Raw genomic sequence first — 24,296 nt, 5'->3', positions numbered from 1 at the left:
GCGTCCAGGGAGGTCTGCAGCGAGTCCACCACCCGCAGGTGGTTGCGCTTGGCCTGCTCCATCTCCTCGTCCTTCTCTGCCAGCTTGCGCTCAATCTCTGCCTTGATCTGGTTGAACTCCAGCTGGGCCCGGAGGATCTTGCCCTCCTCGTGCTCCAGGGAGGCCTGGAGGGTGGGGAGAGGGGGTCGGGGCAGACAGGGCACAGGGCAGGGCGTGGGAGGGAGCCTGGGAGGATGCAGGCTGTCAGCCAGGGCTATGGCCCTGAGAAGAAGAGCTGGGAAGAGATGGGGAGGTGGGACCTGCACCCCATGCCCACCAAGGTGTTGTAGGGGAGGCAGTGCCAGACTCTCTGGGCTTCCTTTGTCAAGGAAAGTGTTTGGACCCTCCAGCACTAACATTGCATAAGTTCTTGACACAACTAAAATATTATAGAAAAAGGAAAGATTTTTATAAACCACAAATTCAAAATTTATATTCCTTTCCCAGGCCTCTCACCCTTTAGTGAGAAAAGTTAGAAGCCAAAAACTCAGGGCTATTCCCAGGTGCTTAAAAATGAACAGTAGCAATAGCTAACATGTATTAAGTGCTTAAGTGTGTTACCTCATTTAATCTTCATAATAATCATGTATAAAATCTTATGAGGTATGTGAAATTACTCCTATTTCACAGATGAGAAAACTGAGGCAGAGACAGTTCAAGGATCTTGTCCAGTAACACATCAGAGGTCTGCAAGCCGAGTTTGAAACTGAAGTCTGTTTGACTCTGGAGCCCACGCTCCTACCCATTGTCTGAGGAGTTATTATAAGGGCCAGATTCCAATTTTAAAAACCTGGTGAGGAAAAAAGAACTTCTGGCCTATAATCAGACTGTGACATTTTCCTTTTCGCAGGCCTTGGCTTTGGAGGTAGTCATGGGTAGTGGGTAGATGATTTTGGATGGCAAAGAATATGGAACTAATAGATTTTGTCTTGGGGTGGGGACCATGGGACCATGCCCAGGCGAGGGAGGGGTGGGAGGCAGTGCCAGACCCTTACCTCGGCCTCCTCCAGGGCTGACTGCAGCTCCATTTTCTCCGCCTCCAGCTGCTTTCGGACCTTCTCCAGCTCGTGCACATTCTTTCCTCTTTCTCCCAGCTGCTCAGTGAGGTCCAAGATTTCCTCTGGGGATCAGAGGGCCAGAAGCTCAAAGCCTTTCCCAACACGGGCCTCCCTGACACTGGCCCCTCCCCAGCCTCTCAGGCCCCCAGCGCACCCTGAAGGTTCTTGTTCTCCCGCTTGAAGGTCTCCAGGTGCTCCAGGGACTCCTCATAGGCGTTCTTGAGCTTGAAGAGCTCGGTGCTGAGGGAGCGCGCCTCCTTCTGCGACGACTCCAGCTCTGACTGCGACTCTTCGTACTTCTGCTTCCACTCGGCCAGGATCTGCCCCGGGAAGAGGCTCACTGTGCACCAGCCCCCAGTCCCCAGCCTCAGCCCCACCTCCAGGGGCTGTCCCAGGCCACCCCATTCCCCCAGGGCTCAGCCCTCCTCCCCTGCCTCCAAGGAGGACGACTCTGGCCTCGCACTGAGGTCCCCCACCAGCCCTGCACACTGGCTGTGGCCCCCACCCACGGCCCACCTTGTCGAAGTTCCTCTGCTTCTTGTCCAGGGCCGCAGCGGCGGCGTTGGAGCGCTCCACGTCCACCATCAGGTCCTCGATCTCGTTTTGCAGCCGGTGCTTGGTTTTCTCCAGCGAAGAGCACTTGGCGTTGACGGCCTCCACGGCCTCCTCGGCGTCCTGGAGCCGCTGCGCCAGCTTCTTCCTGCCGGGGGTGGGTGGGGTGTGTGTGTGACTCTACTTGGCAGCAGTGGGGCCTTGGGTCGACCTTCCCTCCACCGACTGTCAATGGGGAGGAAGCACCCCCTTCCCATAGCTCCTTGGGATGCTAGAAGCCCTGCCTTGAGGGAGCCAAGGTGGCTGGTCCTAGAACAGAGTCCCCAAGCACTGGCTGCCCAGGTGTCCTCCCTACATGCAGTGGCATCTGGGTGCTAGTGTCCCCCGCTCTCCCACACCAGGCTGATCGACGGTAGCTCCTCTGACCAACAAGCTTTTTGCTCGTCTTATACGTGAGTGTCAGGTATAACCCGGGCCAAAAGCTCGCCCGTCATAGGAAGTGGGTTGGGGCCAGAAAGGGTTCACAGAGTGCAGGATCCAGGCTTTCTTTCACCACTTCTGTTGCCACCAAGTCTTTCCCACCTCCTTCCCATGACAACTCTACCCGTCCCCACCCCAGGTCCTCTCGCTCCTTCCTCTCTGAGAATTGGGATGGGCCCATCTGGAGCTCACTTGGCCTCTTCGAGCTCCTCGGTCCGCTGGATGGCATCCGTCTCGTACTTGGTCCTCCACTGGGCCACCTCCGAGTTGGCCTTGGACAGGACGCGCTGCAGCTCGGCCTTGGCCTCCGTCTCCTCCTCGTACTGCTCCCGCAGCAGGTCACAGTCATGCCGGGCTGACTGCAGTGCGTGGGCCAGGGCGTTCTTCGCCTGGGGGGAGGCGGGCACCGGGAGGTAGAAGGGAATCCCTGTCCCCTCATTCTCTAGATCCTTCTCAAATCTATTTACTTCAACCAAGCCCAGCCTCACACAGCGTGAGGGCTGATATGGCATCTCAGTGTCTTTGAGTAACTTCCCAGTTTGCCCACCCCACCTCCTTACGAATAAGGAAAGAGGCATTAAATGACTTTTGGGTGTCACTTAGCTGCAGGGTAGAAGAACCCAGATTAGAAGGTCTTCTCTTAGAGGCCTCTCTCCAGCTCCAGGCTCCACTTCTGCCATGGAGGTTAACTGCTCTGGGGCTGCCCTCAAGCCTGGCCTGCTGCCCTCGCTCGCCTCACCTTGCCCTCCTCCTCCAGCTGCCTCTTGAGGTCCTCCAGCTGCTGGGTGTAGGACAGCTTCCCTCGGGTCAGCTGGGAAATCAGCGCTTCCTTCTCCTCCAGTTGCCGGGCCAGCTCTCCTGGAGGCGGAATGGGGGGCTGATGGGCCCTGGAAGGGGCAAGTAATGCTCTACTCTGGGCAGGCAGGGGCTGGTTAGGGGTACCCACCGTTCTCGGTCTGCAGCTTGGCTCGCTGGGTGGTGAAGTCGTTGAGGGAGCGCTGGGCCTCATCTAGCTTCATGCGGTACTCATTGGCCTGGTCCTCCAGCGTCCGAGACACTTTCTCCAGGTTTGCCTTCAGGCAGCAATGGACATGGAAGGGTGAGTGTGGGAGGGGATGGGTGGACCAGAGGAAGGAAGAGAGGGCTGAGGTGGGGAGGGCATAGAGGGCAGGAGGGTGACGGGGCAGGGTAGGAGGGTGCAATCCGAGGAGGGATGTGGAGACAGATGTGAAGGCCAGGGAAGGGGCAGGGCAGAGAGAAAGAGAGACCAAGGGCTGATGAAGGCAGTGAGAATGACAAGGGAGATGGCAGGTAGAGAGAGAAGGTGCAGGGAAGGCGCAGCTGTGTGGAGGAAGAGGACGAGGCAAGGCTGAGCAGAGCCCACCTTGGCCTTGATGATCTGCTCCATGTTGGAGGTGACGTCGTCCAGCTCCAGCTTGAACTCGCTCTTCTCCTTCTCCAGCTTCTGCTTCACCCGCTGCAGGTTGTCGATCTGCTCGCCCAGCTCGGCCACGCTGTCCGCGTGCTTCTTGCGCAGGGCCGCGGCCGTGGCCTCGTGCTGCAGCGTGGCCTCCTCCAGGTCCCGCCGCATCTTCTGGAACTCGGCCTCACGCTTCTTGTTCATCTCGATCTGCACGGACGTGGCCCCGCCGGCCTCCTCCAGCCGCTCGCTGATCTCCTCCAGCTCCCGGGACAGGTCTGAGCGCAGCTTCTCCACCTTGGCCCTGGCGGTGCGCTCGGCTTCCAGCTCCTCCTCCAGCTCCTCGATGCGTGCCTGGGCCGGACACAGAGGGCTCAGACCCACCGCCTGGACCCCTGCGCCAGAGCCCCCACCCCTGGGCTCTAAAAGGCTCCCAAGCACTCAGGTCCCTCTTGAGCAGTGGTTCTCAGCTAGGGGCAATTCTACAGCCCAGGAAACAGTTGGCAAACTCTGGAGTTATTTTTGATAGTCATGACTTGGTCGGGGGGTTGCTACTGGTATCTCATGAGTACAGGCTAGGGATGCTGCTAAACATTCTATAACACACAGGCCATCAACAGGAATTTGGTAGAAGCCGAACCTTCAAGGCATTTCCTGAGGGTCTCCCAGACCTAGTCTGAGCATCTGCAGCCCTGAATCCTGAGAATCTGTATCCAGAGGAGGATCCTGAGATTCTGTGCAATCATGAATCTCAAAGCGTGCACAGATTCACTAGGCTCTGCTCTGCTACCCATAAGACAAGAAAGTAGGTGCTTGTATTTTAAAAATATTTGCAACAGTATGCCTTGAAACAATCAATTCTTTTGTAATTTTCTGAGTTAACCGTGAAGTTCAATCAACCATATTCCTCATTCTCCAGGGCTTGCCTTATGTATGACCAGGGCTGAGTTCCAGCTTTATTGCTCTCTTCCAGGTGAGTGCTAGCAAGGTGCCCTCTTCTTCATCATGCCCCTTACCTCATTTTTCTGGCCTTAACCTTGGTCTTGACTAAATTGGGAAAATGTCCCATCTACCATTTTCATCTGTTGTCTGGCTAGCCAGGGTCAAAGGGGAGGCTTGGTGGGACTCCTTTCATCTGGGGTTATGGACAGCTTTAATGGACAGTGCCTGGGTAGTCCTGGCAGCAGGACAGAGAGGACCACCATGTTCTGCTCCCAGGATGGAGAAGGTGGGACTTCCAGCCACCTTGGGCAGGAAGAGGGAGGAGCCACAGCCCATTGCCAAGACCTGGTAAAGATAACAGCACTGTGGTTCTGAGTCCAAGAGGCCAAAGAAGTTGCCCAGATCTAGGATAGAAGAACCTTAGGATAACCCAATAGTCTAGCTAAAACCCAGAGAGGGCATCCAAGAAGACAGGAGGGCAAATTATTATTAAAGGCAGGCCCTGGGCAGCCCCAGAGGAGTAGAACTGTGTTCACATGTTACCAGCAGCCTGAGCCATGGGCTCCAAGTACTGAGGGGAGACCAGCTCTTTCTACTGGCCACAGTATGCTCAGAAAATGAAAGGACAAAGTTCTGCCCCAGTAGCTGAGTGCTTGTTGCCCTTGGGGTCACTATGTCCAGACTTGCCCATGTAGCTTCTGTGGCTATAAAATGGGGATGACAGTACTTGCTTTACTTCCAGGGCTCTTATGACAAACCTGAGACTAAAAGCACATTAAGGTACACTAATTGTAAGGGAGACTGTGGCTGTGTGTTTAATCTTGTCCTGCAGAGGGAATGAGAAGGCCTTGGGGAAGACAAAAGAATACCTAAATGACATTTATATAGAATTTTCTAGTTGACAAAGTGGTTTCATATACATTATTGCCTCCGGTCCTGTAAGGCAGGTATTGTCAGTCCCATTTTACAGATGAGAAGGGAATCTGAGGATCAGGGAGGGTAAGTGACTTGCTCGAGGTTGTAGGAGTTGATTCACATCATGGGTGCCCTATGGGGACTTAGCCTGGGTTAGTGACTGCGGTTAGTACCAGGAAGGGTATGAACAGAGCAGCCCATAGGAAGGTGATCCATGAGTGGTTTTTTCACAACCCCATACAGAGGGAAGAAGTACCAAAGAGAGGGTTAGAGGAGAATCGAGCCCCATCATTTGTTCCAGAGCAGAAAGTCCCTGAGGCAGAGCATATCTTAGGAAGAGAAGCCCTTCTAGTGGGTATGATTTCCACCCCCGCAAAATAGTTTTGCTAAAATAACACATTCTTGCTCTACTAGGGTAAGGCTGGTGTTCCTGGGAGCCTGTGAATTGAGGGTGGTTGGGTCTATGGGAGTGCCTGGAGTTCCAGATACTCTCTAGAACCTTGAGCAGCTCCAAAGCCTCAGCCACCTCAGGGCCATTGAGTTCCCCCTTGGCTGCTCTGGGAAGAAAGTCACCTGGTTTTCCTTCAGTTTCTTCTGCAGCTGAAGGGCCAGTGCCTGCTCATCCTCAATCTTACTGTTCTGCTGATTAATGTCAAACTCCTTCCTGGAGGAGAAGGGTGGGGGTTGGGGGTGACAGGTGGTCTTTCTTCCTCTGGGCACATTCTCTTCTTCTGCCTTAGCATCCCAGAACCAGCTCCCTCCCCCTGGCCCAGAGAGTGAAGGGGGAGGGCTGTGGTTCCCTCATTCCCAATGTGCCCAAGGCAACCATGGCCACTGGAGGCACAGCACCCTGGGCTCTCTCCACCAGGCCAGCCCCTCCGGGCCACCACAGGCTCCTACTTCTTGAGCTTTTCTTCCAGCTGCAGCTTGTCATTCTCCAGGTCCATGATGCTCTCCTGGGTCAGCTTTAGGTCACCCTCTAGCTTCCTCTTTGCTCGCTCCAGGTCCATGCGCACCTTTTTCTCCTGCTCCAGGGACCCCTCCAGCTGATGGAGAGAAGAAAATGAGTGAAGTGTAGAAAACATGAAATCCACAGTACACGCTCTTCTGGTCCCTTCTTAACTCGAAGTCCAGTGGGATTGGAAGTCAAACCAGCAGAGAAATTCTGCAACTGTAAATGACTCAGAGACCCAACCTAGTGAGGAACTGAAGAGAGAAAGAAAGCTCCAGGGACCAAAGAAGTTAGTTCTAGAGATCAGGACCAATGGTGTTCCCTGCAAAACCTTGAGAGAGGAAGCATGGTTCTTACTACTCACATCATCCACTTGCTGCTCCAGCTTGACCTTAGACTTGCTCAGGCTGTTGACCTTGTCCTCTTCAGCCTGAAGGTCATCTAGGGCCTGCTGGTGGGCCTCTTGCAGAGCTTTCTTCTCCTTGGTCAGCTTGGCGATGACCTCATCCAGCCCAGCCATCTCCTCTGTCAGGTTCTTCACCTGTGACCAAGAACCCCACCCTCTTTAGGGTCAAAGTTCATCATCCTGGAGCCCTTCATGTCAAGGACCAGGACCACACTCTGGCCTGGGAATCCTGGGGAGACCTGGGCTGGAGCCAGAGGCAGCTGCCCTCACCTTGTTCTCTGTTGCGTGCTTCTCTTTCTCCACCTTGGCCAGTGTCAGCTCCAGGTCATCAATGTCCTTTTTGAGCTCAGAGCACTCATCTTCCAGCTTGCGCTTCTTGGCAGTGAGCTCAGCGTTCATCTCCTCCTCGTCTTCCAGCCTCTCGTTCATCTCCTTCACCTTGGCCTCCAGCTGGATCTTGTTCTTGATGAGCTGGTCACAGCGCTCCTCAGCATCATTGAGGTTGTCTTGTTCCTGGAAGAAGAGTACAGGGAGGAAGCTGATGATTAAAGAGAGGAGAGACCCAGCATCTTAAAGAGAGCAGGCACTCCTAGACACTCAGTGCCTGGTTGTGAGATGGGCTATAATCTAGGAGAGGGGAGGGGAGAGCTGAAGAGATCATCACATGGCCTCACCGCCTGCACTTGGAGCTGCAGGTCATTCTTCTCCTGCAGCAGGGACACCATCTTCTCCTCCAGCTCCTTGCGGCGAGCCTCAGACTTCTCCAGTGACTCTTTGATGCGCCCGAATTCCTCCTTCATGTTGGCCATCTCCTTCTCCGTCTCTGCGCTCTTTAGCAACGGCTTGATCTTGAAGTAGAGTTTCATCCAGGGCCAATTCTTGACCCCCATGAAGGCCCGAATGTTCCACTGGATTACCAGCAGGGCATCCCTGACAAGGAAACATGGTGGCAGGGAGGGACACTATGTTAGAACACTTCCCAATCATGGACCCAACTGCACTTGGCTTCCCCCATCTAAGCAAGTTTGTAGGCACTACGAGCCCCTTCTTGTAGCCTTGCCCTTTGCATACACTCCTATTCCCAACATCCCTACACTGAACATGGAGTTGTTCAATAGGTATTTATTAATTAATCAATGAAAGGAATGTTTATATCTTCCCTATTGGCATGTTAGTAGTAATGGAAGCTACCACTTATAGATTGTTTACCACCTTCAGTGTTTCTTTTCTCATAAGAACCTCAGTATGTTAAAAATTATGTAGTGTTTTACATATAGGAATATCTATAATATATATGTAGGTTATGAAGCATGAAAACAAAATGGCTACCCATGAATTTACCACCCCAAACAAAAGCACCAATCACTGGATCTACCTATGGCTCCTCCCTAGACCCTTCCCTGGTCCCCCCACTGGAAGCAGCCACTACTCTGAACCTTGTTTTTCCTTTCTTTACTTTTTTGAAAAAAAACTTTAACTGTATACGTATGTATCTTTAAAAATGTAGTGGTGGTTTTTATTATTATACTTCTGAAGTTTATAAAATTGCATCATACTGTATGTATCCTTCTGTGATTTGCTTTTGTTCACTCAACAATATGCTTTTCACGTTCAAACACAGGAATCGGGTTTCCCTCTTTTTCATTGCTGTATAATATTCCACCAAATGACTATAATACTATTTATCTGTTCTCCTGTGGATGGAAATTTGGGTTGTTTCCAGATCTTTGCTATTATGACCAACACTGCTAGGAAGATTCTTTTTCATTTCAAGGTACACACGTGTAGGAGTTTCTCTATAGGAATACACTCAGGAGCAAAATTGAAAAGTATACAGTTGTTCAACTTTAACAAATAATGATAAATTGTTTTTCAAAGAGGTTGCACTAATTTACACACCTGTAAGCAATGGGTCAGACCTCTTAATTTTTGTCAATCTAGTCTTTTAAAATGGTATCTCACTGGAGTCTTAACTTGTATTCCCCTATAGGGAATTTTCTTTTTTTAAAAAAGAGTTCAAAATGGACCCAGAGTGGCAAAGTAACTTGGCCAGGCCAGCTAGTCAGTGGTGGAGCCTGGATCTGGAGCCAGGTCTTCTGACCCGCAATAGTTGGTGCTTCTTGTTCGCCTCTCATATCTCTGAGGCAACTCTCCCTTCCCCCTTGCCTCACCTGCGTTCCAGGATCTTCTTGAACTCGATGCGCATGAGCTGGCCCCGGGACTGGGCCTGGATGCGCGTGATGATGCGGCTCAGCCTCTCGTCCCGCATCTCCTCCAGTAGCCCCAGCAGCCCCGCCTTGAAGAACACCTGCAGGGAAGTGTGCGCTGGGCCTGGGGTGCTAGGTAGGGGTGGCGGGGGGCATGTTGGGAAGGGCGACTACTAGGACAGGCTTGGAGGGAGGAGGTACATGGCAGCGGGAGCTGGGGTGAGGGCAGTGGTGCTGGGTGTCCCACTGGGAGGGGTAGCACGGGGGGCAGAGATGTTGCCAAGCCGACTGGTGAAAGGAAAGGAGTCAGGAGGTGAGGGGTCAACGGACAAGAGACGTCTTCCTCTAACTGATTTGTCCCCTCCCTGTCCTCACCTTGGTGTGGCCGAACTTGTACTGGTTGTGGTCAATATCCAGGGAGCTCAGCAGCTTCTCTGCCCCCTTCCTGCTGTCAATGAACTGCCCTTCGGGGATGGCCGCTGGGTTCAGGATGCGATACCTGGGGAGCGGAGTGCCGGAGTCACCCACGCTCTGCACTGATCTCTGCCCGCAGAATGCCAGGGCCACCGGCAGACTCCCTTTCCCTTCAGAGCAGCCCAGGCTGCCCTGGTTCCCTGAGCTCTGGGGAAGCCCCGTACCCACCTCTGCCGGAAGTCCCCGTAGAGGATGCGGTTGGGGAAGCCCTTCCTGCAGATGCGGATGCCCTCCAGCACGCCGTTGCAGCGCAGCTGGTGCATGACCAGGGGGTTGTCCATCACCCCTGCGGTGGGAGGGGAGGGCAGGGGTTAGCTTTAGGGCGAGTGATGCCAGGCGTCCTCCCCAGACTGTGGCCTTCCCCTCAGCTCACCCGGAGCCTTCCGTTCATTGGGGATGATGCAGCGCACAAAGTGAGGGTGGGTGGTCCTCAGGTTGGTCATTAGCTTGTTGAGATTCTCCTGGGGGTGAATGAAAGGGAGTTAGGGCCACAAGGACCATCCCTTACGTCCCTGAGCCCTGGGCCCCAGCCACCCTGTCAACCGAACCATCAAAGGGCCAGGGGCTTGACACATAATTTATGATGTGAGTTCAGGCTTGTGTAGAAGCTACACACCAGAAACCACCACATAGCTCTGGCCTCTTCCCTCCCCAGACTCAGAGCATTGGGACAGGGCGGTGCAGCCAAGAGGTCCGAGCCAGGCCTGCCCCACAGGCGCCCTGGCTGCTCTGGGCCCTGCTTACCCGGTGGAGAGCTGACACTGTTTGGAAGGATGAGCCCTTTTTCTTGCCTCCTTTGCTTTTACCACTATCTGCTAAAAACAGGAGAAGGAAAAATGAATGAGAGTTTGAAAACAGAGAAACCCTCAGGCCGAGGAAGGGCTCCGCAGCTCAGAAGCTGTGTGACGTTGGGCAAGTTATTCCCCAAGTCAGTCTCAGTTTTCCATGAGGATGACAGCATTAACAGAAGTTGTGAAGAGCATTAGATAAGATCAAGATGCGAGGCAGCTCACTGACACTTGCTGCGCAGTGGGCACTGAAATAATGCTAGTGCCCCAGCCCCACCCTTCTTTCTTATATCTTTCCCCTTTCTGCTTTTCTTCTCATACTATATCCTCTTCATTTCAACCCACACCCTTCTCTTCCTTCTCTGGATTGGAGGCTCATTTGTTCAGTGGTTCTCTCCATGTTTATTGAGGACTCCTGCATGCGCTGCTCCACACTGGGCATGCTCCAGTGGGGCGTGCACCACTCTCACCAACCTCCAGTTGCTCACAGTCTTGAGGAAACACCGCCATCCGCAACACGAAGTGGAAAGTGGCAGGTACAGAGGGACTGCTGCGGGCTGACTCCTGGGCTCCCCCCGCCTCTGGAGTCACGGGCTTTGAAGCAGCAGGACCCTGACCCTCGCACCTCCAGAAGCCCCTGGCCCAGTGTAGGGGCTGCCCCCTTACCACTATCGGCGGAAGCATAGGTGGAGAAGAGCGTGGCCATGAGCTTGAGGGAGGACTTCTGGTACAAGCCCACCACCGTCTCGTTGAGAGGGTCTTTGTTCTTTTCCAGCCAGCCCAGGATGTTGTAGTCCACAGTGCCAGCATAGTGCACCAAGGAGAAGTGGGCTTCCGGCTTCCCCTTGATGTTTCGTGGCTTCTGGAAGTTGTTGGACTTGCCCAGGTGGTTGTCATACAGCTTGGCTTTGAAGGTCATGTCAGTGGCCTTGGGGAACATGCACTCCTCCTCCAGGATGGACATGATGCCCATGGGCTGAGGGCAGGGTGAGAGGTAGAGACAGAATCACTGAACACACTCCCAGGTTCCCAGAGTCCCACACCCGGACAGACAAAAGACTCTACAGCCCAGTACTGCTGGCAGGCTAAAGGGAGCCTGTGTTGGTACCTCTTGCCCCCAGATAGGAAGCCCATCTTTCTGAAATTAACCTAAACCCAATTACATTCAAGTCTGGCCTTTTTCTGCCCCAGTGGACCCAACAAAGAGCTATGCACTCCTAATCACCCCTCAAGGCCCACAAGGCCTCACAACACAGCCCCTTCCTCCTGATGGCTCCCTGCCCCACAGATGCCAGGGCAGGGACACGTGTGTCAGAGGCACCAGACTGCAGGGGCAGGCCAGATGCCTGTCTGTATGACTCTGGTAGCAATTTTCCAAAGGATGCTTAAAAGGACCCAGATTCTACAAAATACTCTGCAGTTCAGAAAATGTGGTGGTTCTTGACTTTTCTTAGGGCAGGAATCCTCTTGAGAATTTGATGAAGCCAAAGACTGACTCTCCAGAACAACTCATGTACATGTATATACATACACATGAACAAGCCCACATGTATGTATACAAGCTTTTTTCCCCACACAGTTTTATGTGATTCTGAAGCCTCTGAAAGACGAGAACCTCGGTTAAGAATCTCTGGATAATGACTCAAAGCTTGTGTGGAAGCTCCTGTTTTCCGAAGGCGGTGGCTGGGTGCAGTGAGGGTCTGTGCTGTGTTTGCAGAGCGAAGGCATACTGAGAGCAGCTCTGCCCTGGCACAGGGGAGCCTGCCACCAGCGCCCTCGTCTCTCCTGGGAAATACCATTAGACAGGCAGGGCTGGAGACTGGCTTATTTCTCAACACACAGCAAGATGAGGGAAAGACAAACATCTCTAGTCTTAGCCTAGGATATTTCCATGAATGATGCTTCTTCTCATGGGCTGTCAAGGGGCCACGGGTCCTCTCCTTTACTACATCTCACTCTTAAGACACTGAGAGGTGACCACCATACAGGTGCAAGGTCCTGGGGAAAGAAAGAAGGGGCTTGTCTTGTGTCTGCCCATGACGTCCCTGTGAGTAGAAGCTGGGCCTGGAGAGAGGCTTGAGATTCTGGGGACTTTAGTTTCTGGGGCTGCCTCTTTGTATGGGATGTTCATGTGGGGTGTGGATGGAGACTGGTGGGGCGGAGGTGGCACCTTCTCGATGAGGTCGATGCAGGCCTGTAGGTCCATGCCGAAGTCGATGAACTCCCACTCGATGCCCTCCTTCTTGTACTCCTCCTGCTCCAGCACGAACATGTGGTGGTTGAAGAACTGCTGCAGCTTCTCGTTGGTGAAGTTGATGCAGAGCTGCTCAAAGCTGTTGAACTGCAGGGCAGTGAGGGGCGGGAGCAGTCAGGTAGGTGGGTGTCTGAGTGGCCACTGGGGTCGGCCCAGGGCTGTGCCCGTGCACTGTGCCCGAGCCCAGCTGGGGTGCAGCTGGTCCCTTCCCAGGTCAGGGCAGCAGAGGAGAGCTTCCCCTGGAGACAGGGACGATGACTGCCTCTGCCATACCGCACAGTCCCCACCGCCTTCCCGTGCTGGCCCCTGGCTGGCACTCGGCAATGGCAGTTGAAGGTGCGAATGAGTGAGTGATGTTCTGCCCACTCCCAGGGCTCCCCGACTCACGTCGAAGATCTCAAAGCCAGCGATGTCCAGGACTCCTATGAAGTACTGGCGTGGCTGCTTGGTCTCCAGGGTGGCATTGATGCGCGTCACCATCCAGTTGAACATCTTCTCGTACACGGCCTTGGCCAGTGCCCCAATGGAGTAGTACACCTGCTGCACATTCTGCCCCTTGGTGACGTACTCATTGCCCACTTTCACCCGGGGGTGGCACAGCCCCTTGAGCAGGTCGGCTGAGTTCAGCCCCATGAGGTAGGCGGACTTGTCAGCATCTGGTTGAGAGGGAAAGGAGTGAGTGAGCACTTTAATTAACCTTCCTTCCCTGCCCTGGGGTCAGAGCCTTTAGGGAGCATCAGGTCCAACCTCCTCTCTTTTAAGAGGAAGAAGTGGAGGTCTGAAAGAGCACAAGGCTTGCCCATGGTCACACAGCCAGTGTGTGCCGAGTCAGGCAGGAGCCTAGGCCCCTTGGTCTAGCCCACGGCCTCCAGCCACACTCATCTCCTCTCAGCTCTGTCTATGTCTGCTGGGTGTCTCTGCGCTAGGCCTTTCACAAGCACTGGGTCCCACAATCACTGCAGCCCTCTCCCCTCTAGGGCAGGGACGTGGCTGATGGAAGTTGGTGTCCTCTGTTCCCTGTCTCCTGTGTTCTCTGCCCCAGTATCTAGCTCCGGACTTGGTGTGCTCTGCTCTTAGTTCACATGTTGACCAATTTGATTGGCTGGGAAATCAAGGCTTCCAAAGAGTGTGTTGTTCAGCACCCATCCCCCACCCCAGCCATCCCATTGTGCCATCCAACATGTGGATTTCTCTATTTAGAAGGGATTTTTTTGGTGTAGTTTGGAGAATTTTGTGATAACTGTTGACATGCTGGGATGACATGCTGATAACTATTGACATGCTGGGATTATGAAACCCAGCTGATATTTTGATCTGGACAGACTTGGAGAAAGGTTTCGTGAAGGTGGGCCAAGAGGAATGTTCTCCAGCATCTACCTAGCACTGTTCACACCTCCACATCTCCTTCTCCAAGGATTCTCACAGCAGCCCCCAGAGGACTGAGGAGGAAACTGAGCCCAGAGGGGGTGACACACCAATGCCCTGAGCTGTGTCCTGACCCTTGGCCTGCTGCCTCCCAAACAGAACGTGGCATGAGCCTGTGAGGGGCTCACCCAAGGGCTTGGCAGGCAAACACCCCACACCAATGATGGTGATGTGCAGAGCTTGAGGCTGTGCCTCCTGGGCCTGGGGTGAGTCTTGGGCACAGGAGGAAAAATCCCAAACTCACTTGTGGTTAGTGCAGCTGAGGTGGAGAAGTCTGTGGGACTGTGGGAGGACTCCCTGTCTGTCCACTTCTCCCGTATCTCTGTCCCTCCCCACCCCTCTGCTCCACACACCTCAGGTCCTCCGGGAGCCAGCCTGGCTGGGTTCTAACTGAAGAGAAAGCCTGGGGACAGGACCACATGGGATAGAGCAGAGCCTGCCCCTGGAAAAAGCCACCACTCTCTGACCACCTGCTTCTCATATTTCTCGTGGTTTCCTTCCATTTTCTCCATTGTGGTCCAAGCAACCTTGTTGTCAACCTAATTCTGTAAGGACTGTTGAAAGCTACCACTGTAGGATGCAGCATGGGAGGCCCAGCACGATGGGCCAGCACCCCGAGCCTCTCCAGCGCTGCCCACCTGCCCCTCGCACCTTCGGTGCCATCTGGCTCCGCCTGCTCCTCCCGCTGCTTCTGCTTGAACTTCATGTTTCCGTAGTGCATGATGGCGCCCGTCAGCTTGTAGACGCTGGCTTTCTCCTCCGGAGTGAAGCCCAGCACATCAAAAGCATTCTGGAACACAGCAGAAAGCAAAGAGGGGGTTGGAACAGTGGCCTCAGCACACCCAGGGGCCTTCGTGTGGCCACAGCAGCCTCCTCACTCACATCGGTGGCCATGAGCTCCTCAGAGTCATCGATGGAAGCCACGGACACCTCTCCCTGGGACACGAAGGCATAGTCGTAGGGGTTGTTGGTGACCAGCAGCATGTCTGCACCAGGCAAGGGGCAGGGCAGGGGAAAGGGGGTGGGAAGAAGGCAGGGAAGGAGGAGACGGGGCCAGGAGAAATGAGGTGGAGAGGACAGGGTGGAGAAGAAGAAAGTCAGTGAGGACCAAGGAGAAGGCCCAAGAGAAGTGAGAGAGTGGAAGTGTGGCCCGGGAGGGAGGACTGGAGGCCCCCATGAAAAGGGAGAGGTATAGGATGGTGGGGGAATGACATGTGGGTGGTGAGGGGACACATAAAGGGAAGGTGCGTGCCAAGGGAGGAGTGGAAGGAGGAGTGGAGGAGTAACGTGCATGGGAGCTGAGAGCAGAGGCAGGTGGGGAAGGAAGGGAGAGCTGGCCCAGCTAACGAGGGAGGGAGAAGGTGGGAAGACAGAGGAAGGAGGAGAGGGAGGGAGGAGGGAGGAGGGAGGAGGGAGAGAAAGGTGTGTAAGGAGGTGGGGCAGAGTGAGGAGGGGGAGGGCCCTGCCCTGCAAACTGGGAGGCTTTAAGGAGGGCAGTGGGGAGGGCCGGCAGGCCAGGCTCACCCAGCAGCTCTGGCTTCTTGTTGGACAGGATCTGGTAGAAGATGTGGTAGTTCCTCTCAGCCTTCAGCTGGAAGATCACCCGGGACTTCTCCAGCAGATCTGAGGTGGGGGGAGTAGGGAAGGCAGGTGAGGAAGGAGAGAGAGTAGAGCCAGCAAAAGGGTAGAGATGGTGGTGGAGGGGGCTCCCACAGCACCATGGAGAGAGCCAGGGGAGAAGATGTGCTTGAAAGAAAAAGAATATGAAAGCCAAGAGGCCAATGTGGACAAAGACAGGAGATGGGGGGAAAGATGAGATAGGGACTCCCCCACGGCCCCTGTGGGTACTCACAGGTCTCTATATCTGCAGAAGCCAGCTTTCCAGTGGCTCCAAAGTGAATCCTGATGAATTTCCCCTGGGGGCAGATGGGACAGTGAGGGAAGGGACAGAATGGAAGCTTGGCCCTTGACTCAGCCCAGAATGCCCTGGATGGTTCTGGAAATGTAAACCACCTGTTTGGTGTCTCAGTTACATATCAGTGAAACAGGGAAAAAGATGTCCAGCCCCACATCCCACCCAGGATCTCTGGATGGAAGCTGGGCCAGGCTAACACACACAGAACGCTTCCTGCTTATGCCTCTCCTTGCATGCACTCCTCTCGATGATGTGCAAGTAGATATTAGCGCCGCTGTTCCACAGATAAAGAACCGGGCTCCGAGAGGTGTGGGGACATTTTTTTTTTTTTTTTTTTGAGACAGAGTCTCACTGTGTTGCCCAGGCTAGAGTGAGTGCCGTGGCATCAGCCTAGCTCACAGCAACCTCAAACTCCTGGGCTCAAGCGATCCTTCTGCCTCAGCCTCCCAAGTAGCTGGGACTACAGGCATGCGCCACCATACCCGGCTAATTTTTTCTCTCTATATATATTTTTAGTTGTCCAGATAATTTCTTTCTATTTTTAGTAGAGATGGGGTCTCGCTCTTGCTCAGGCTGGTCTCAAACTCCTGACCTTGAGTGATCCATCCGCCTTGGCCTCCCAGAGTGCTAGGATTACAGGTGTGAGCCACCATGCCCGGCCCTGTGGGGACTTTCTGAGCAAGTGGAAATTAGGCCTTTGGCTCCAGAGCCTATGCTCTCTTCCCACTTCCAATGTGCAAGAGCTTTGGAAATACTCATAAGAAAAATCTAAACTAGGACCCAAATCAGCTGTTACTTGGCTGTGGAACAGCTGCGGTGACTCTGGGTCTCTTTCCTGGGGTTCCCAGAACTCAGGGAGCCAGGCTGTGTTGGGAGAGTTTGGAATGTGAGTGTGAGAGTGTGTGTGTGTGTGTGTGTGTGCACGCATGCGCATACACATTTGTTGATATTCCAGAACCAGATACAGTGCAATCAACTGGACACAGCAGAACAGCACTCCCTTTTCCTGCCAAGGCTGGATGAGGCCAGTGGGCAGTGCAGAGGCACTCACAAAACGGGAGGAGTTGTCGTTCCGGACGGTCTTGGCATTGCCGAAGGCCTCCAGAGCGGGGTTGGCTTGGATGATCTGGTCCTCCAGGGTGCCCTGCAAAGGGATCAGAGCAGGGGAGGTCACCTCTGTCCACCTCCAGGTGGTGGTGGGATGGCAAGGAGGCTGCTTTGGCCCTGGGGCTGGGGCTGGGGCTGGACGAACTACTGGTGGGTCTATGGCTCTAAAGGCCACACACAGGCCTCAGAGTGTGTGTCTCGTGTCAGGACCGTCTTCCACACTGGGCTGCCCCTCGGGAGCCCTGTGTCCCCACTGCTCCACCAAGGAGGACAGAGTCAGGGTAACCTGGGTTAGCCTGTCCACCACCCTCCCCACCGCTGTGGAGCCTGAGGCACCTTGTTCGCATTGACGTTGTCCTTCTTGCCACGGTCTCCTATGGCCGCAATGCTGGCAAAGTACTGGATGACACGCTTGGTGTTCACAGTCTTCCCTGCCCCGGATTCTCCGCTGGGGGCCACAGGGACCGATCAGAACTCAGGGTTCCTTCTGGTCTCTACATAAAGCTCAGCACTGCACGCTCCCCTTCCCAGGCCCGGCCGTCAGAGCCCAACACCCGACAGGATTTGCCTGTCCCCATTCGCCGCTCTGGCACTCCTCTAATGAGAGCCCTGCACCTCTCCTCCCCGCCTGCACCCCAGGTATCAGCCTGGGTGCCCCCAGCCCAAGCCCCTCTGTGCGTGGTGGGCTCTCGCTCACGTGATGAGGATGGACTGGTTCTCCCGATCTGGAAGGGAAAAGCGGAGAGGTGATGGGTCAGGGCTGAGGAGCTGGTGGGTGTTGGGTTGAGAGGCACAGGTCAGGGGCCACTGGGCTCACCGGTCAGCATGTACTGATAAGCGTTGTCAGAGATGGAGAAGATGTGGGGTGGGGCCTCACTCCTCTTCTTGCCCCTGTAGGCAGCCACCACCTCGGCGTTGTACACCGGCAGCCACTTGTAGGGATTGACGGTGACGCAGAACAGGCCCGAGTAGGTCTGGAGGAGAAGACAAGAAGGTTGGTGGGGAGAGCCGAGGGTGGGCAGTGGTGGCAGGTAGGGGCATCCCTGGTCACTCTAGCTGGCTCTTCCCTTTCTGCAGCTGACCAGGGGCGAGGAGACAGGAGAGGGGATCTGGGTCCCTTGGGAGCCTGCCTACCCCCCTCTCCTTGGGAGAGTGCCCCTGGACTACTTTGGCCTCCATCCAGGACAGGGAGTCCCTGCTGTGTGCAGGAGCCACTCACGTAGATCATCCAGGCCGCGTAGCGCTCCTTGAGGTTGTAGAGCACCGCGGGCTCGTGCAGGAAGGTCAGCATGGCCATGTCCTCGATCTTGTCGAACTTGGGCGGGTTCTGCTGCAACACCTCGTCCTCCTTCACGGTCACCGTCTAAAGAGTGCGTGTGGGCAGTAGGATGGGGAGGAGACTCCTACCTTGACCCTTGCAAGCTGCACTTGCCAGCCTTGCCCACTGACCTCCTCCCAGGCCACACACTGTGACTTGGCCTTGCTCCCCTACTCTTCCCTGTCCAGTGCCCCAGCCCCACCCCATAGCTCCCCCAGGACACTCTCCCTAGATAATTCGCCTGACCACCGTCACTCCCATCCTAGAGACTGTCCTAGGTCCCTTTGTCTTGTCAGGTTCCCAGACCCTGTGCCCGTGATCATCACCCTTCATCCCTGTGTTTCAAGTGTCCAAGGACAGACCTGGGGACCAGCAGCTTCCAGAGCTGTGCACACACACCTTATGCTATCTCTTGGGGGCAGTGCCCCAGGATGTCAATTGCTCAGGACAAACCTTCACTCCTACTGCAAAAGTAGCTCACCCATCTACCCTACACTCCCTATCGGCCGCTGTTATGGGGTTTGATTGGCATGGGTCAGTGTGCTGTGCCCTGAACTCATTAGACCCTGCCAGCAGGCATCCTAGCCTTTTTAATGGTGGAGGAAGCTGTGGGTCTAAATGACTGAATGAGTTGCCCGCACGCTGACTAGCTGGTGGCAGCGCTGGGGTCAGAGTCAAAGCCCCAGTGGGTCGTGTGGTCTGTGAGGCACACAGCTCTGAGCTGCTGGTGACCAGTGGCAATTCTCAGGGCTGACATGAGGGAGCCAGGGACCAGGGGCTCCTGAGTGCTTCACCAGCCCTGGGACTGGGCACTGAGCTCCAACATTCCTGCCCTTGGTGTTCATCTGGGCATAAGAGTTTGCTCTTGGTTTGGGTGAAGGGAATTTGTGCGAGCGGACCCCTGGAGGAAACTGAGGCACAGAGAGGAGGGATACAGTGCAAGAAGGGGAGTTTCATTTAATGCGTGTCTGTGCCCTCTTTATCAACAGGACTCCTCTGAGGAGGAAAACAGCTGAGGTCCTTCTCCCTCAGCATCCCTGGGTGGCACCTGTTGCGCCTGCTCAGGTCCATCTGAGAAGGAGCAGGTCCTGGGCTCCTCAAGGGAGCCCGTCCTGGCCTTCCCAGTGGCCTGGGCTCTTCTCCAGGCCTCTCAGCTCCCACTGCAGGTGGCCCCTCCCCAAACCTCCCCCCAAACCTTCCCTCGTCCTGCCCTGGCACTGTGCCCTACGCACCTTGCCATTTTCGGTTTCAGCAGTGACCTTGCCCCCCTCCCGGGACACAATCTTGGCTCTGACAAACTCTTCCTTGTCATCCGGCACGAAGCACTCAGTGCGGATGTCAAAGGGCCGGGTCTGGGCCTCCAGACGCTCCTTCTCTGACTTGCGGAGGTACTGGGCTGCCACCCCAAAGTCAGCCATCTGGGCGTCGGTCATCTTGTCGCTCCTCTGGGATAGAGACAGGAGGGCTCTGTCACTGCTGAGGTGGGCCCAGGCTCTGCATCCCCACTCCCTGTCCTCCTCCTCCCCACAGGTCCTATGGCTGTCCTCCCACCACCCTGCAGGAGGCACCAGCCTGGGTGCATTCTCCCACACTGGGGTTCTGCTTCCCCTGCCCCTGGGGCGATGCTGAAGGAGGATCTCTGTGGGGGCTTTGCAGGTGGCCATGGCTGGGGGTTGCTAAGGGGAGGCACTCAGTGCTCAGGGGAGGGACAGCAGCCTCTGGTCTAGCAACCTGACTCCCAGGAGAAGCATGCCCTGCCTTCTGCAGAGAAAGCTGGGGTGATTCTCACCTGGTTATCTCCTCACAGAGAATCCTGAAGAATCTGGACCAGAGGTGGAGCAAGGAGCCCCAGAGGCGCAGCCTGGGGGAATAGACAGGGGCATGGAGAACAACAAGGCTGTGCCCAGAGGGCCACAGGCAGGACAGACCACAGCAGGGGGTCAGGGAGAGACAAAGAGAGGCAGAAAAGCAAGGGTGCCGGGTTAGCAGAAGGATGAGGCATGGGGTGTGGAAACAGAAGCAGAGAGAGGCAGGGAGATTAGAACACACAACCAAGAGGGGAGGGCCAGGGAGAGAGACAGACAAAGCAGCATCAGAGGATAGGTATTGACAAAGACCAAGAGGTAAAATAAAGCCGGGACAAAGGGAAGGCAGCCATCGAAAGGAGGGAGAGGACGGAGACAGCATGTAGAAGACAAAAAATGGTGCAGGGAAAGAAACGGAGAGTCAAAGAAGAAAAGAGATTTCTGGTGTTCCCCATTGGCACCTCCCTCTGTCGGTGGGAATGTCCCCAGGACCAGAGAAAGGCAGTTCTAGCAGGACTGTTGGGCCTCCAACCGAGCTGGACCCCACTCTCAGTGAAGGCTGGGTTCCTCGAGGTGTGGCTCTGCAGACTGCCACAGAGCATCCCCCCTAAAGACCCTCTTACCTGGGTCGGAGCAGCCTCTGTCTGTCCCCAAAGCTCCAGCTCCTTTATACCCCACTTCCCGCATGCTCTGCCTAAATTTGGAGTCCTTCCGGAGGGACCCTCCCTCCCACCTCTCTCCCCTCCTGGCTCCTCCCCCCTTGATCCCTTGGCTCTGGAGGTGACAGGAGGAGAGCAGGGCCCCCAGATTTGCCCATGAAAGGTCTGTCGTCCCAGCCTCTCTGGCTCCAGGGCCTTTTTTTAGTCCTTGGGCACATTCCTCCCCTCCAAAGGGCTGATGCACAGATAGTGGGAAGACAGAACCTTCTCACTCCACCTCCCCCATCCCACCATGGCCCTTACCTCAGTTATTTTTAACCTGAAGGGTGAGTTGAGCACATGGGGGTGAGGGTCACCTTCTCCTGCAGGCCAAATGCCTGTCCCCTGCCTCCCAACCATGGGCTCCCCTTCCCTGTTCCCTGCCCTCTCCCTTCTACCCTGACCTGTCCTCACACAGCCCCGGGCTGAGAATATCTCCCTACACTCTCGGACCTGCAGTCTGACGGTGTGTGGGACAGGGAGCTGGAGCCAGGTTGCCCAGAGAGGGGATCTATTGTCCAGCTCTGTGACTCAGTTTCCCTTTGTCAGGAAAAGAACTTCAGTCCTGCTCTCAGTCTGCATAAGTGCCAAGCCTGGTGTCCTATTCCCTGTCTCCAGGCAGGTGTCCTCCCAAGGACTTGAGGCTACTCCGGTTTGGGGACACATTTGGAGCCCCCATCCTTTCCCCAATGCTCCTGAAACAGTGGTGGTCATCCAACTCCCTCAAACAATGGAAGGGATTCTCCCACACCACCTCAGCTCAGCACCCTCACATACACACTTGACCGGCCCATGTCCGTGCCCATTTTCAACCACACACATGCAGGCTTTTCACACTTACGCACTTGAGCTCGTAGATTTCCCCTACTTGCTTTTACGTACGCTGATTCACCTGCACATTTGCAAACCCACATTTGCACACATGGGCTTTTACCCTCTGCTGCCACCTTCAGCTCCTGGTGTGGGATGGGGGTGGACAGAGGCAGAAGGTGTTAATCCTGGGGCCTGAGGGAGGAGGGTGGAGGTGGGGGGCTGCTCCCTTCTGTCTCTCCAGGCTGCCAGAGGGTGCAGGTGCTGCTGAGGATGGCTGGGGTGCCTGGCAGGCCTGGGGATTTACACCAGCTGGGCCCCGGGCTCCACATTCCATGGGGGTGGGGGTGGGGCTCTGCAGTCTTCCCCCCTCCCCAGGTAGAACTCTGTGCCCCTCCCTACCCTCCTGGGTTCATACTCACATGCCCTTCTTTGTGGGTGTCCTCAAGCGCCCCAGGCCCTCAGGGCACCCTCCCATCCTACAGTGCTGCCTCCTCTCAGAGGCCGTAGGTGTCAGGTCTTCAGCAGGCCGTGCCTGTTATGACTAAGTGGACATTGTGTTCAGGAAACAAAGCCAGGCTCCCCTGCTCTGGCTCTCCCCGACACCCTCACACCCAGGAACATTCTCCCGGCTCCCCCTCCCACCCCATCTACTGTCACCTCTCAATATAGCTCTAGGGTGTGGAGGTGGGCAGGATGGCAGGGGTCAGCTTCTCTGGGAAGGAGCACTTTCCACCAAAGATGTGGCTTCCCCCTCAAGGTCCCCAGCTCCCCGGGACACTCCACTGCCCCGTTACTGGGCTCAGGAACACTCATCTCTCTCCAGGGTACTTGTGCCCTCTAGTCAGTGTCCTTGGTGAGGCCTGAGTCAACCCCACATCCCCATCTCCTACAAGCGCTTATGCCAAGTTGTTGCCCCCAAGGGATGCAGGCCACCTGTCCCCAGCTCCAGGTCACTTGAGGCCTGAGTGCAAGCTGGGGGGTTAGCCCATGGCTCAGTGCGTCATTGCTTGGTTCCCATCACCCTGGGGACTTGACAAGGGCTGAGAACAACAGGTCAGTCTGGGTCAGGTCCAGGTGACAAAGACCAGACTTTGTCCTCAGGGAACTCTGTGCTCTGAGCAGGCCAGACTTGGTATAGGTGGCGGTGGAGGGGGGAGTGGGTGGGTGGAGGGTGAGGGGTGGGTGGGCAGTTCCCTGTCTCCTAGGGAAGGAGGAGGAAGGAAGGGGTTAGCTTGGTCCCAGGCCCTGCCCTGTCTGTCTGCTTTGCCCTCCTCTTGCTTCCCTGGGCCCCTTCTCTCGCCTGGCACTCACATACTGCTCTCCGTCCTCCTCCAGCTGCCTCCTAAACAGCTCCTCATTCTGCTGCAAGTCCTAAGACGTGAGGGCACGGATGGAGGGGCCGGGCACAGGTGAGGCCGGGGAGGCAGGGCTGGCCTCCTCAGCACAGCCGCCTCTCTCCTGCCGTCCACCCAGGTCTCGCCCATGTCTGCTCCTGACTCTCCTTTCTCTGCCCATTCCCTGTCTTGAAGTCGGACCTGCCTCTGATTCTCCCCGCCCAGGTCTCTGCCCATCTCGGGGTCTGTCGCATGGCTCTGCCTTCTCCACACCGCCTCTTCTTGTCCTCCGCCTGGCTCTTCTCTGCCTCCACACCTAGCTCCCGGCTCTTCGTCCACCCCTCTCCAGCCTCCTGCTCCGTGGCTTTCCTGGCCCTCCTTGCGTCTGAAGGCGACTGGGATTCTTTCCTTCGCCCAGGACCCCTCAGCTCCTCCAGCCTCTCCGTCCCAGGTGCCCTCTCGTTTCCTCCTCTCCCCAGCCCTGCTAGCACCCTCTCCTCCCTGGGCTCGGCTCTCCAGGCCTCTCTGCTGTCTGCATCCAGGCCCTGGCCCTTCTCTCGGGGGACCTTCTTGTTTTGGTTGCTTGGATGCCCTGGGGCTCTCCTTGCATCTCCCTTTTCAAATGTGTTCTCTCCTTTTTCTATTTATCTCTTCAATGCTCTCCAAGTCTGCTCCTAGGAAAAGGAATCGTCTTAGGGAGGGAGAATGGAGCGGGTGCAAGGAGAACCGCAGGAGGGCCCGTGGATCTTTCTGGGGCCTACTTATTTCCTGTATCTTTTCTCCTTGTCTGTTTTCTCTGGTCGTCCTGTCCCCTGGTTTCTCGATCTCTCTCTCCACTGCCACTGCCCCCCAGGTTTTTCCTTTTTCCTTCCCTATTCCCTTCCCCTCCTCCCCCTCACTTGCTATTCTCCAGTCGTGGTATCCCCTCCTTCCTGGCACAGCCCTTGCTCTGCCTGCTGCATTCAGAGCTCGGAGCAGGAGCTGGGCTCCGAGTGGGGCTGTGTGGTGGGCTGGCGGCAGATCCAGTCCAGGGCTGAACCAGGGCTTGCCAGCTTCCACTGCCTCCCAAGCCCCTGCCCTCTACAGTCCACAGTCCCAGGCCTGCCCTAAGCAGCCCAGCCATGGCGGCAACTCCAAGGGGCTAGGCTTGCTTTATTGGAGGGGGCTTGCTCCTTCCTCTACCTCCCAGCTCTCCAGGGACCTGTCCCCTCCCCTTCTCTCCCCAGAGTCCTGCTCGCATATGACCTCCCCCAGTCTCTCATCTGTCTGCCCTCCATCAAGATGGCTTCCCATAAATGGACCGAGAGAACCCCGTCTTAGCAAGCCCAGAGGAGAAAGCTCTTGGTCATGGAAATTGCAGTGGGAAGAAGTGAGGGAGAAGGGGGCCCTCTGGA

The 24,296-nt window shown here is 55.6% G+C and overlaps 1 protein-coding gene across 1 annotated transcript in view; it reads right to left on the bottom strand.

Moving 5' to 3' along the window:
- LOC105814149 (myosin-6-like) overlaps positions 1-19,685 on the bottom strand; it is a 27,136-nt gene extending 7,451 nt beyond the window's left edge. Inside the window, exons 1-31 of the mRNA XM_012649068.1 lie at positions 19,485-19,685; positions 18,154-18,297; positions 17,752-17,908; positions 17,632-17,659; positions 17,271-17,382; positions 16,879-16,971; positions 15,765-15,828; positions 15,437-15,535; positions 14,795-14,898; positions 14,564-14,702; positions 12,875-13,143; positions 12,404-12,574; positions 10,900-11,209; positions 10,190-10,260; positions 9,819-9,906; positions 9,614-9,731; positions 9,347-9,470; positions 8,936-9,072; positions 7,439-7,694; positions 7,035-7,277; positions 6,723-6,899; positions 6,307-6,452; positions 5,980-6,070; positions 3,514-3,903; positions 3,076-3,202; positions 2,869-2,987; positions 2,322-2,518; positions 1,614-1,797; positions 1,252-1,417; positions 1,035-1,159; positions 3-164 (exon numbers count right to left, since the gene is read on the bottom strand). Of these exons, the coding sequence (XP_012504522.1) occupies positions 3-164; positions 1,035-1,159; positions 1,252-1,417; positions 1,614-1,797; positions 2,322-2,518; positions 2,869-2,987; positions 3,076-3,202; positions 3,514-3,903; positions 5,980-6,070; positions 6,307-6,452; positions 6,723-6,899; positions 7,035-7,277; positions 7,439-7,694; positions 8,936-9,072; positions 9,347-9,470; positions 9,614-9,731; positions 9,819-9,906; positions 10,190-10,260; positions 10,900-11,209; positions 12,404-12,574; positions 12,875-13,143; positions 14,564-14,702; positions 14,795-14,898; positions 15,437-15,535; positions 15,765-15,828; positions 16,879-16,971; positions 17,271-17,382; positions 17,632-17,659; positions 17,752-17,908; positions 18,154-18,297; positions 19,485-19,685 (4,812 nt within the window). The remainder of the gene's footprint in view (positions 1-2; positions 165-1,034; positions 1,160-1,251; positions 1,418-1,613; positions 1,798-2,321; positions 2,519-2,868; positions 2,988-3,075; positions 3,203-3,513; positions 3,904-5,979; positions 6,071-6,306; positions 6,453-6,722; positions 6,900-7,034; positions 7,278-7,438; positions 7,695-8,935; positions 9,073-9,346; positions 9,471-9,613; positions 9,732-9,818; positions 9,907-10,189; positions 10,261-10,899; positions 11,210-12,403; positions 12,575-12,874; positions 13,144-14,563; positions 14,703-14,794; positions 14,899-15,436; positions 15,536-15,764; positions 15,829-16,878; positions 16,972-17,270; positions 17,383-17,631; positions 17,660-17,751; positions 17,909-18,153; positions 18,298-19,484) is intronic.
- Positions 19,686-24,296: the final 4,611 nt, after the last annotated feature.

Source organism: Propithecus coquereli, unplaced genomic scaffold (assembly GCF_000956105.1).
Source record: "Propithecus coquereli isolate 6110/MARCELLA unplaced genomic scaffold, Pcoq_1.0 Scaffold3, whole genome shotgun sequence".
NCBI lineage: Eukaryota > Metazoa > Chordata > Mammalia > Primates > Indriidae > Propithecus > Propithecus coquereli.
This window is presented reverse-complemented; position numbering and strand designations above follow the sequence as displayed.